Source organism: Salvelinus namaycush, chromosome 8 (assembly GCF_016432855.1).
Source record: "Salvelinus namaycush isolate Seneca chromosome 8, SaNama_1.0, whole genome shotgun sequence".
NCBI lineage: Eukaryota > Metazoa > Chordata > Actinopteri > Salmoniformes > Salmonidae > Salvelinus > Salvelinus namaycush.
Window position 1 is genome coordinate 3,166,080 of NC_052314.1, and position 13,584 is coordinate 3,179,663.

Here is a 13,584-nt window from a genome sequence, read left to right on the forward strand (position 1 = left end):
CTTCAATTTACTATTTATATTTTTGACAACTTTTACTTTACTGCACTCCTAAAAAAAAAAATGCACTTTTTACTCCAAACATTTTCCTTGCCAACCAAAAGTACTTGTTACATTTTGAATGTTTAGCAGGACAGGAAAGTGATCAAATTCACACACTTATCAAGAGAACTCTGGCCTGGCGGATTCACTAAACACAAATGCATCTTTGTAAATAATGTCTGAGTGTTGGAGTGTACCCCTGGCTATCCTTACATTTTAAAACAATAAAATGGTGCTGTCTTTTAAATGATTTATACTTTTACTTTTAATACTTAAGTATATTTCAGCAATTACATTAGGTTTCCTATTGAAGATTGATAGTATAATTTAAAACAACTGATGTTTCCATTCAAGTCAACATTCTCTGATGTGTGGACCAACCATCTTTATGATACCATTTGAAATGTGAAATGTCAATTTTATTCCCATTTTAATACATTTATCAGCCAAAACATGACACCCATCCTGTATTCAAGAGCACGCCGTGTCTCAACCGATGGAGGGCACAACAGTAACATCTCAGATTATGTAAAATAGGGCCAAAACTACAACATATGCAGAAATTGAAAAAAATCTGATTCCACACGTTTTTAGATAATATACGTTAAAGGTTAGAAAATTACATATTTTTCAAGAAATTATCAAATAGTTTGACAACCCTTTTTGTAAACTTTTTTAAATTATATCAAACTCAACCGTTTTTATTTTCCAGTGATGAAGACATGGATGTCTCATGTTAGGGTGGGGTATGCAAAATGAGTCAACTTTGAGCACCTCTATCTCCTAAATGTTTTGACATTCAGGTCCAAAAAGTTACTTTCTGACCACTTCTAACATGGGCAAATTTGTATGGAAAGTTTTGTTCATTAACACCCTTTGGAGCAATTGCCTTTTAGTGTAAAAATATAACTTTGTAACGTATCACACTTGGTGTTCCTTCTGCGCCCCCTGCTGGCGGTAACAGGCATAAACAATTCCCAATGGAAATCCTTCGAAGACTCCCAAACATGTTCTATACATAAAATCTGATACCATACATTTATCGGCGTCACACAAACCTAAACTGACCTTGGAACATCAGTTTGCATTCAAATATTTGAAAATAAGAAATTCCCCAGCTAGCACATAATGTTCTGAGAATATATGTTTCTTGGAGCTTGGTGAGAGCGGGGTTGTCATATGGTTATTTTGCATACAACCTTTCCACAACTTTCTGGGAAGGGTGCAGGATAGTTACTAGGCTATGGAACATTCTCAGCACATTTAAGGAACTTAAATTACTTTAACAGAACGTTTCCTAAAAGTTCAAACATGGTTACATTTAATTTCATATTTTTTAAAAAAAATTTCTAGGAACATTGTCCAACTGGTTTGACATTGGGAATGTTCTCAAGTAGTTCAGGGAACATTAAGAAACAACGTTCTGTGTAATTTTAGTGCTTCAGCAGAACGTTTCGTACAAGTTTCCTCAGGGTTCTATTTAAAGTCATGTTCTCAAATTGTTCCAAGAATGTTAAGAAACAACATTGTTCTGAGGGAATTTCCATACTTCAGCATAACATTTCCTCGTGGTTCTATTTAAAGTTATGTTTTTTCATTTTTACAGATAACGTTAAGAAAACTTTAGTTTTAAGAATATTATTTTAAAAACACATCAATTACGTTCTCAGTATCAACAAAACTTTCTCTATCCTCTATCAGCCATTTCGCTACACTCGCATTAACATCTGCTAACCATGTGTATGTGACAAATACAATTTGATTTGATCTTGTTACGTGTTTTCAGGTGTGTTGGCCACGCCCACTAATTGGCCATATCTGATCTTAAGGAGTGTTTGTTTCCTCTGAAATGGGGTCTGTTTGAATAGACCAAAATAAATAGCTTTATACGCGTAAAAAACACATGAAACGCTAACTCCATCCTGGTGGCACAGTGGACTAATTCCATGGATAGAGAACAAAATATTATACACTATATATAGACAAGTATGTGGACAGCCCTTCAAATTTGTGTTGTTTCGGTTATTTCAGCCACACGCGTTGCTGACAGGTGTATAAAATCAAGCACACAGCCATGCAATCGACGACAGGTAGCCTAGTGGATAAGAGCGTTGAGCCAGTAACCGAAAGGTGCAACTCTGGAGAGATTAGAGTTGCCGTCTCATGTCTATCAGAGCAGAGAGAGGGCGAGAGATCATTGAAAGTGAATCTCATTCTAGTTCTCTGTGAGAGCAGGCGCGACTCAACCCGAATCAACTTTTAGAATATCAGGCCCGGGGGACAAATAACAAAGAGGCCACTATAATTAACTTTAATCGCTTTAATTATAATCTTTACGTTACAAAAAGTGTCAATTATTTTTCATGTACCGGATCCGGCCAAATCGGTTCCGGAACGAAACAATCCAATACGGAGATGTGTACAGGATCCGGCTCAAATGAAGCACTGGTGATGGGTGTATGGCAGAGGAAACTGTTGAACCTGTTTATTATATTGTGAACTGTATGATTTAGGTAGGGAGGGTTTGTTTGATAAGGTCAGACAGGTTGGATGGGGTTTGGGTGGTATTTGGGGTAGGGGGATGAGGTTAGTGAGGTTTGTAGGGATTTATACAGGTTTAGGTAACAGAATATAGTTGTGTAGGTAGACCGTGACCGGCCTCACACTCCAGTACAGTAAGCGGCGGTGTGTGCAACTTTCTAGTTTGTTGCGATCCGCCAAACAAATGCAAAGAAGAATAACGTAATTTCCTGTTTCTCAAACCCGTAGTTATAGTGACACTTGAATAGCAAATAACTATACATTCTCCCACTTATCCCTTTACTCCCTAAAATGTCTAAACTTCAGCAGCTCAATGTGTTCCTCAACGAAAAATTAACAGCAGTTCCTTTGGAGGTATCTGTTGTAGTTAAAAAAACGATCGCAGAGTACCAGGAAGAAATCTCCCGTTTGGAACGGGCGAATGCACGTCTACGAAGACTGCTGGATTTGGTTTTCAAACCAGAGATAAAATTGCATAGATTAGCAGGTTTGTGACTAAGTCTCTCTATTTGACATTCATTTTTACATTGTAGCCTAATTTGTGTCATTTGATTTGAGAGGCTTTGAGTAATACATAATTTAGTCACATAGTTATCTAGCTACTGACTAAAAGTAATCCGAGATCCTTGGGACGTCCAACTGACATCACCCTATTGAGTTGACGTTTAAAATGGTTAAAGACCCAGTGCAATCAAAAACGTGATTCAACTGTGTTTTCAGGGGTAAAAGTAAGTTTGATTTATTCCCGGTATGGGAACTCCTGTTTGTTTTTCTCAGCTAATAGTCGTCACAACAGACCATATCAGCCCAATTCATAAGCCTATGCTATAAATTAAACACGATTTTTAACACATCTGCTTAGTAGGCTATATAATCTGTTCAATGTCAATAACATATCCTAATGTTTTCAATCTGATTACACTCATACAATCACCACAGTCTCTATAATGTTTTACATTTTTTTTTATATATTTCTTTGTTTTTCTTAGAGTTTTCGCTTTGTCTTTATGGGGTATTGTGTCTAGATTGATGGGGATTATTTTTTTGTTTAATCCATTTTAGAACAAAGCTGTAATTTAACAAAATGTGGAAAAAAGGGAAGGGGTCTGAATACTTTACGAATGCACTGTAAGTTGTTGAAAAGTAGCAAAAATGCTAAGTTGTCTGTGATGAGATTCGAACTCACAATCTTTGAGCTAGGCGTTGTACGCCCACAGATCCACCCCGACCAAACTCCTTCTTTTTTGTTTTTGTGTTAATAAGTAACCATCTGTAACCATACCAAACGCAACATGGTGTGTCTCGAATTTACATACAGAATAATATGAAATGTTTTGAGACCAGGTTGGTCAATTTGGTTGGTATTGTGAAGTAACTACAATGTTGGTGATCCATCCTCTGTTTTCTCCTATCACAGCCATTAAACTCTAACTGTTTTAAAGTCACAATTGGTCTCATGGTGAAATCCCTCAGCGGTTTCCTTCCTCTCCGGCAACTGAGTTAGGAAGGACACCTGTATCTTTGTATATTTTCCAGTGAAGAAGACATGGATGTCTCATGGTATGGTGGGGTATGCAAAATGGGTCAACTTTGAGCACCTTGATCTCCTGAATGTTTTGACAATGTTTTGCCACTTCTTCCGTGGACAAACATGTATGGAAAGTTTTTGTTGTTTAAATCATAACGTACACTGTCAAAAAGCGATTGAAATCATATGGAGATAACCAGTCATTAGTTTCAGACTGTATATCAAGAATTTGTTTAAAAGTCTGATTTATTAGGTAAGGTAGGCGATGTGAAGTTGATAATACCTGGGCTATATACTGGGACGCATCATGCGTGTTCAGTCCAATAATGAATAAAAAATTCACAAGCAAAAGCCAACTTGGATTGCCACCGTACACAGTTAGCCTCAGTACTCAGCCTTTGTTAGGCTTAACCTATAGCTGCTTTTCAAATCAATGTTTTATGTAACTTCACTTACATCTGACACAACAAGACAGGAAATAGAGGTAGAGCCCTGTTTCTTGTCTCTTTTCAGCGTTTTAAGTTTTCATCAAATTTCATCCTTTCTCCTTTCCTCCAGACCTCCAGCGGCTCACTGTCTCTGAAGAGAAGGTTAACTCGGGGCAGCAGGAGTGGAGCTCCTATCTGAGGCCAGTGGAGTCTGATACCGAAGAGTCTACATGGAACTCTTTCAACATCATAACGGTAGAGAGCCAAAAAGAATCTGATGGCAACAGAGAATCTGATGGCGACGGCAACAGAGAATCAGAATCAACCAGTGACTATCAGCCCCCCTCTGAAGTAAATCCAGAAAGTGACAATGATGAAAGTAATGGCGGAAAAGCGGATGGAGTGGAGAAGAGAATACCTCTGTCGGGGTCAAAGAGACGAAGAGGACGGCCAAGAAAAGAAACCAGTGAGTTGACGGATCTGAAGTGTGATGTGTGCGTAAAATACTTTGCGACAGCAAGTGGTCTGAAAAGGCACCAACAGTTACGGCACAGTGAAGAGAGACCATACATGTGCGATACATGTGGCCAGTGTTTCGCCTTAAACCGATACCTGACCCGACACATGAAGATTCACACAGTGGAGAGACCACATCGCTGCTTGGTATGTGGCAAACGTTTCTTTCACAAGGAAAGCCTGAAAAATCATATGGTTAATCTTCATACAGGGCTGATTTTTAAATGTGATTTGTGTGGGAAATGCTTGTCGACAAAAGGTCGTCTGAAACTGCATAGGCAAAATCACACTGGGGAAAAATCGCATCCGTGCAAGGAATGTGACAAGGCGTTCTACTGCGAGTCAGACTTGATAAAGCATACCAGGACTCACACTGGGGAGAAACCGTTTCGGTGCAAAGAATGTGGCAAGTGCTTCGGCGAGAAGGGAAGCCTGACAAAGCATATGATGACTCACACACAGGAGAAACCACATTGCTGCAACGAATGTGGCAGACGCTTCAATCTGAAGGGAAACCTGACAGTGCATATGAGGACTCATACAGGGGATGGAGTTCAATGCCATCTGTGTGGAACTTACTTGAAGTTAGCAGCAAGTCTGAAGAGACATCTGCGAACTCACAGAATAAATATTCCCAATGACTGAGAACACATAACAATGCACGTTGTGTAAAATGTGTTTTTGGAAGGTAGAGACTATATCTTGAGGACACCCCTCAGGTCACAGCTCTTGGTACAGTCTGAAATCTGGGAATCTGTTCAATGGGTTAGGGTTAGGGTTATTTTTACAGAACGTTATCAAATTCAAATCAACTGTATTTATTACGCACTTTTTACAAACGTTACACTCTCAAGTTAGTTAGACATTTTCAGAACTGAAGTCTGTGAAGATAAATCACATCCCACAACATCTGTTGTGTAGATTTTGTTAAATGCCTTCACCCCCAAATGAATGGAAAAGATAAGAAACCAAATCGAACCAGGAAATTAGATGGTTATCAGCAGGCAGCCTAGTGGTTAGAGCGGTGGGCCAGTAACCGAAAGGTTGCTGGATCAAATCCCAGAGCTGACAAGGTAAAACTCTGTCGTTCTGCCACTGAACAAGACAGTTAACCCACTGTTCCCCGGTAAGCCGTCATTGTAAGTAAGAATTTGTTCTTAAAACTGACTTGCCTAGTTAAATAAAGGTTATATGTAAAAATGTCCATTCATTTGGGATTCAAATCTAATTTCATTTGTAACATGCTTCGTAAACGTGTAGACTAACAGTGAAATTCTTACTTACAGGACCTTCCCGAACAATATAGAGAAATAATAATAATACACAATACACAAACGATAACACGGGTTACCAGTACCGAGTCGATGTGCAGGGGTTGGATTTACACAACAGATTGCCTGAGATGTTGTCATAGCGCAACATAATTCTTCTTTTAAAGTCTTAAAACGTATGACAAACTTTAATTTTCAGTAAAATCTCCTCTTTAATTTCTAAGAAATTGAATTTGTTATGATTTTTTCTGACACATGACAACTACTGTCATATGTGTGATGTGGTAAAACTTTATAGTCTAGAAGAAAAAGAAACGCACACCTATTTAGGCGAGGTGCTGGCTAGCGGAGTAGAAAACTTGAAAATAAAGGAGACCCGCACACTCTCTAGGAGCTCAGATTCAAGAATGTAATATCCAACGTTTCGACAGCCAAGCTGTCTTCATCGGTATAATCACAAACACTGCGGGATGACTCGTTTATATTGTAACGACCCTGGGTTTATAAGCGTGGAAATCGACTCTGCCGCTTGAGCATGCTTTTGCGGCACAGTTGATAGCGCGCCGGACTTCGGGCTAGAAGGTCGAGGGTTCGAGACTGTTTCATTACAGTATAGTGTCTGTAATCATGGCCAAGAGTGGCCTAATATCATTGGTTAATTCTCAAATATTAAAATGGCATACAAAAAACAAATGGATAGCATACGATCATAGATGCATTTTATACTACACAAGCTTACAAACAATTACAATGGCAAAGTCACAAGAATGGCATCAGATCAAAGTCTACGTTGAGACCGAAGGGAGCAAGGGTCTTTAAGTTAAAGATCCAGGCAGCCTCTCGTTTTAACAATAAATTATCATGGTCACCCTCTCCTAGGGAGGGTGACATGTTCGATGCCAATTTAACGCAGAGACGAAATCAAGTGGCCTGCCTCCAAAAAGTGGGCCGCAACTGGGTAAGTCACGTTTTTGCACCTTATGGTGCTACGATGCTCTGAGATACGTACTTTTAATTCGCGCTTTGTTTTACCCACATAATTTTTTACCACAAGGACAAGTTATAAGATAAATAACTGCCTTAGTGGAGCACGTAATAACACCTTTGATTGGGATCGATTTCCCTGTTTGTGGGTGTTTGAAGGATATGCATTTATAAGTGCCATTGCATTGAGCACAGCCATTACACTTGTAATTTCCATCCAGTAGGGGCGCAAATAGACGTTGTTCAGGAATATCTTGGGGTGGTAAACCAGAGTGTACCAATTGGTCTCTGAGATTTCTGCCCGGCGAGAATACGACCAAGGGAAGGTCCGAAAACACATTACCGAGACTATCATCGGATTTTAGTGTGCCAATGTTTGTGAACGATTCCCTTAATTTGTTCAGAGCGCTTTGAATAGCGGGTAGTTAGAATGCAAGAATGCGTCTTTCTGCGAGACTGCCCTTGGAAAAAGGTCATGTTTTGTTTTTAATTTTCTCAATGGCAATATTAATCAGATAATTTTTGTACCCCCTCTCCTTGAATTTTCTTTGCGTCTCAGCCATATTTCTGTCGAAATCTGATTGTTTTTTGCAAATCCTTTTGATTTGACAGAATTGGCTGTAGGGCAAACTATTTTTCAAGGGAAGTGGGTGACAACTGTCAGCCCTCAACAAACTGTTACGATCAGTAGGTTTCCTGTAAAGATCAGTGTATAGAACATTATTTTCACACAAGATCAGGAGATCAAGAAAACTGATTTGACGTGTATCAGATTGCATAGTAAATCTCAAATGTTCAGAACAGGAGTTAAGAAAAGCATGGAATGCCTTGAGCTGTTTTGCATCACCCCTCCATAGAACAAAAATATCATCAATATACCGTTTCCAAATAATGATGTTAGGCAAGAAAACATTTTTGAGGGGATTGAAAATAGACTGTTTCTCCATGTAACCCACATACAAATTAGCATAGTTAGGAGCCATGGGGGGTCCCATAGCAGTACCCTTCGTCTGAATAAAGAAATAATTTAGAAACATGAAATAGTTATGTGTGAGTACTATTTCAGCCAATGTTATAATGCATGCACTGGAAGGTAGTTCGTTAGGGTCACGTTGCAAAATAAAATGTTCCATAGCTTCAATACCGCCCTCGTGTGGAATATTTGTGTATAACTACTCAACATCAAAAGTAACTAACAAGGTATTCTCAGGGAGAGGATCAAGAGATTCAATGATAGAGATCATACTGCTGGTGTCCTTTACAATAAAGATAGTGTTCTGAAATTGGGAAAGGGGGGTCACTTCTGAGTTTCTTGTAAAAGGTGTTGTCAAGCAGCTGTCTATGACACTCATTTACATAAGCTGTCCTATCCATGAGTACAACCGACCCACCCTTATCAGCAGTATGAATAAGGACTGAGGTATCGGAATGTAAATCAAGTAAAGCTTGTTTTTCATCCTTATGTAAATTATGGAAAGATTTGGACTCCTGTTTGTTCTTAAGGAGATGAGCAACATCTTTTTCAACAAGTCTGCAATATGTCTCGATAGAGTGATTGCGATTGGCTGGAGGTATAAAATAACTCTTGCTTCTAAAAGGAGTCGGAGTATGTGCAGGTGAGCAACCTACTGGTTCAATAGAAATGGCAGGATTAGGGGAGCTAAAGTATTCCCTTAAACAGATGTTTCTAAAAAATACTTGAACATGTCTACCTTAACATCAAAATCGTTGCACTGGGTTGTAGGCACAAAATATAACCCTTTATTAAGCAAAGAGACATGGGCAGGGCTCAATATCTTGCTTGATAAATTAAAGACACTCAGTCCCGTGGGTTCTGGGACCGTGTGAACGGTCTCCTCTGCCTCTGATAGTCGTTTCTTCTTAACCCGTTGGGTGCGGCATCTCAAACTATATATCAGGTTTGAAACACGTTGTAGTTTGTTGTGCATGGATACTTTATGGGAATAAAATGGACAGCCCAGACAAAGGACGTTTTTTCAAAATATATTTGTACCAGGGAGAGATCTTTTTATTTATTTTTAATTTGTATATTTAACCTTTTATTTACCAAGGCAAGTCGGTTAAGAACACATTCTTATTTACAATGACGGTCTACCCTAGCCAAACCCTAACCCGGACGACACTGTGCCAATTGTGCACCGCCGATCTAGGCCTACATAATCAATAATTATAGTTTATTTAACTTTTTTATTTATCAACAGAAAACATTTTCAAGGTCTCTATTTTAACAAACTAAACACAATTGTGAATCTTGAGCTGCCATTGTTGATAAAAGTTGTTCTTTATAATTTCGAAATAAACGTGTACAATTAACTGGTTGAAGAGAGAACCAATTCGCACCGACTGCATAAAAACTGTTCCACTGGAACACGCCCACGCCTTCTAATGCCTCAACTGCACAGAACAGACAACAAGGTAAGAGTGTAACAGTGGACCTTTTTTTAAAGTATTGCATGATAGTGGACTTCTTAAATTGCCTGTTGAGATTTTTGTGGTATGTGTACAACTAAGAGATGCAAAGAATTCTGATTGAAAAGCGTCTTTTAGTTATGAGCTTTAAGGCTTAAAGTATAGGCTTTAAGTATAGGATGATCTGGGACAATCAATTATTCATCAGGAGCAAATTATTCCATACAAAATTAAAGCAAGATCATGAATGAGCGGCTTTAGGAGAAAATGTATGAGTAAAACTCTTAAGTAATAGAAAAATATATTTTCTGGAAAGTATACATTTGATTCAATGTGTCAATAACATCAGTCTGGCCACTAGCTCATCACCCTGAGATGTATATCAAAACAGATTACCAGAAATGATTGTTTCTAATAAAGTCAACTTTGTGAAGACTTCCACAGACATTAACAGTAGACCTGTGACCGCAGCCTGGTCTCAGACAAGACATAACATAGTAAATGTAAAATTACACTGAACAAAAATATAAACGCAACATGTAAAGTGTTGGTCTCATGTTTCATGAGCTGAAATAAAAGATCCCAGAAATGTTCCATATGCACAAAAAGCTTATTTCTCTCAATTTTGTGCACAAATGTGTTTACATCCTTGTTAGTGAGCATTTCTTCTTTGCCAAGATAATCCATCCACCTGACAGGTGTGGCATATCAAGAAGCTGACTAATCAGCATGATCATTACACAGGTGCACCTTGTGCTGGGAACACTAAAAGGCAACTCTAAAATGTGCAGTTTTGTCACACAACACAGTGCCACAGATGTCTCAAGTTGAGGGATCGTTCATTTGGCATGCTGACTGCAGGAATGTCCACCAGAGCTGTTGCCAGATAATTTAATGATCATTTCTCTACCATAGAAAAGTATGTCCAACAGGCTTCACAACCGCAGACCATGTGCAACCACGCCAGCTCAGGACCTCCACATCTGGCTTCTTCACCTGCGGGATCGTCTGAGACCAGCCACTCAGACAGCTGATGAAAATGTGGGTTTGCAGAGCTGAAGAATTTCTGCACAAACTGTCAGAAACCATCTTCGGGAAGCTCATCTGTGTGCTCGTCGTCCTCACCAGGGTCTTGCCTGACTGCAGTTCAGTGTCGTAACTGACTTTAGTGGGAAAATGCTCTCCTTCGATGACCACTGGCATGCTGGAGAAGTGTGTGTTTCACGGATGAATCCCGGGTTCAACTGTACCGGGCAGATGGCAGACAGCGTGTATGGCGTCATGTGGGCGAACAGTTTGCTGATGTCAACATTGTGAACAGAGTGCCCCATGGTGGAGGTGGGTTTATGGTACGGGCAAGCATAAGCTTTGTACAACGAAAACAATTGCATTTTATTGATGGCAATTCAATGCACAGAGATACCATGACGAGATCTTGAGGCCCATTGTCGTGCCATTCATCCGCCACCATCACCTCATGTTTCAGCATGATAATGCACAGCCCCAGGTCGCAAGGATCTGTACACAATTCCTGGAAGCTAAAAATGTCCAAGTTCTTCCATGGCCTGCATCCTTACCAGACATGCCACCCATTGAACATGTTTGGGATGCTCTGGATCGATGTGTACGACAGCGTGTTCCAGTTCCCGCCAATATCCAGCAACTTCACACAGCCATTGAAGAGAAATAGGACAACATTCCATAGTCCACAATCAACAGCTCCCCTAAGCGAAGGAGATGTCGCTTTGCATGAGGCAAATGGTGGTCACACTATATACTTACTGGGTTTCTGATCCACGTCCTTCCCTTCAGTGGCGATTTTAGCATGTAAATCTTGTTTTGGCAAACTCAACTTTTTTATGCATGCCTGCAAAGCCACAGCACAACACTAAACAATACATGAATTGCCCTATAACGGTGACAAACGGTGCCCACAAACTGTTATGGCCGACATAAAGCTGTCACAACTGCAGAGCTTTCCTTTCAGCACCGTGGAGTAGATCCGTACCATCGCTACACATGCCACACATCAGCGGAGCCTTGTCTGGCAGCGAAACATTTCCTTCAGCCTCATTTACTGCCTTTTATTTAAAAAAACATAGCTGATTATGGCTGACTTGCTTAAACAAATGTGGTTTCTACTGACTCCTTGTGGATTTGTGCGAGTCGAGAAGAACCGCATTCTCCTTCGATAATAATGAATGTCGACATGAGTTTTGACCTTTGAACCATACACAAACATTATTAGATTTATGTTCAGTAAATTCATAATGTTTGTTCTAATATAATTAACACTTAGCTCTTAAGTATAAGCAAATGCAAACGAGCTGCAATGAGGTAGGCCTATTTGTTCAGCACTTACATAACGGACACCGACAGAAATTCAGATACATTCAGCAAGATGTTGTGGCCTTAACTTTACTCTTCTTTAAGTCACCACACAGAGGGAGAGAGAGAGAGAGAGGGGGAGAGAGACCCAGAGTCAGTGGTTAGCTTACCATTTGAAGTATTTTATAAGGCCCATGTGGGCTCAAAAGGAAGGAAAATACAATCATGAAGATCCACTTTTATAGACAATATACCGACGCACATTGCATTGCGTAAACAAAACAACCCTCGCAATATCAACTGGAATCACATGTCTATTACAAATATTTGAATGGGAAGAGACCTTTCTCTGGCATACATGACAACATTATATAGTACCCCTTCCTCGTCAAGAAAAGCACTGGAGCTTAATATAATACACAAAGTACGCAAAATAATTAAATAATTCCAACATTTCCTAAAATGATGAATAAGATGAATGAAATAGACGTATATGAGTAATAGGCTTATAACAATTGAGATGTACAAACTATGGCATAAGGGAATGATGAGTGGATAAGAGGCAATGCGTAATTTAGATTAATACATTCATGAGCGAGCTAAGACTGACGTAGTCAATATTTTAAAAAAATTGTCAGCACTTTTGAAATGTACAGTGACAGAATTCAGAAGATGGGCCATTCTTACAGTATTCTCCCTGTACACCAAGTCAGAACCACAGGATAAATAAAGGGGGCATATAAGCAGACAAAGAAGGCTCTTGCGATATTCGATGATGAAGTTTCTCTAAAACAGGCTATAGACTACATCTGCACCACCAAGTCAGAACAGTAGGCTAAGTTATGAGGGGGAAAGGGACCAACTTATTAGGGTGAGGCACATGGGCTACTAATAGCTGACTACACAACATACACTTAGTATTAATTTCTTAGCTACAGTATGTACATATCTCCCTGGCATATTGCATCATTTATGCAGCAGCATACAGTGGTGGTAAATGGCCAATATACCACGGCAAAGAGCTGTATCCAGGAACTCCGCGTTGCGTCGTGGTTAAGAACAGCCCTTAGCCATGGTATATTGGCCATATACCACACCCACTTGGCAGCCTTATTAGAGAATATTTTACGGCAGACACCACAACTAAATTATTTATTCTCTCTGTGAGTCTGTCAAATCGAAAACCATTAAAGGCATTGGGTGAAGGTAAATTAATCCACGAATACGAATATCATTTAAAATATATCTCACATGACATTTTCATGAATTTATTTTCATGAACTTGATATTAGCGTGAAGCCCATTCAAAAAAGAACAAAAGAACTTTGATAGGGTATTTAGATTTTACAGAGATTGATTTAATCCAATCGGAGATTACTGTGACAGTGGTGGCAAATCATCGACAAGTATTCTACTCACATTGGGCGAATGAGAACCGATCGAGTGCAATGTTACCAATCACAGCAAAGAGGGAGGGGCTTCAAGACGGGGGCGCGAAGAGTTTGAGGAGAGAAGGAGC

At 39.5% G+C, this 13,584-nt stretch overlaps 1 protein-coding gene across 1 annotated transcript; it reads left to right on the plus strand.

Moving 5' to 3' along the window:
- The first annotated feature begins 2,800 nt into the window (after positions 1–2,800).
- Positions 2,801–6,147, plus strand: LOC120051709 (zinc finger protein OZF-like). Its single transcript, XM_038998597.1, has 2 exons — positions 2,801–3,067; positions 4,667–6,147. The coding sequence occupies exons 1-2, from the start codon at positions 2,872–2,874 to the stop codon at positions 5,695–5,697; spliced, it is 1,227 nt and encodes a 408-aa protein (XP_038854525.1). The 5' UTR covers positions 2,801–2,871; the 3' UTR covers positions 5,698–6,147.
- The last annotated feature ends 7,437 nt before the right edge of the window (positions 6,148–13,584 follow it).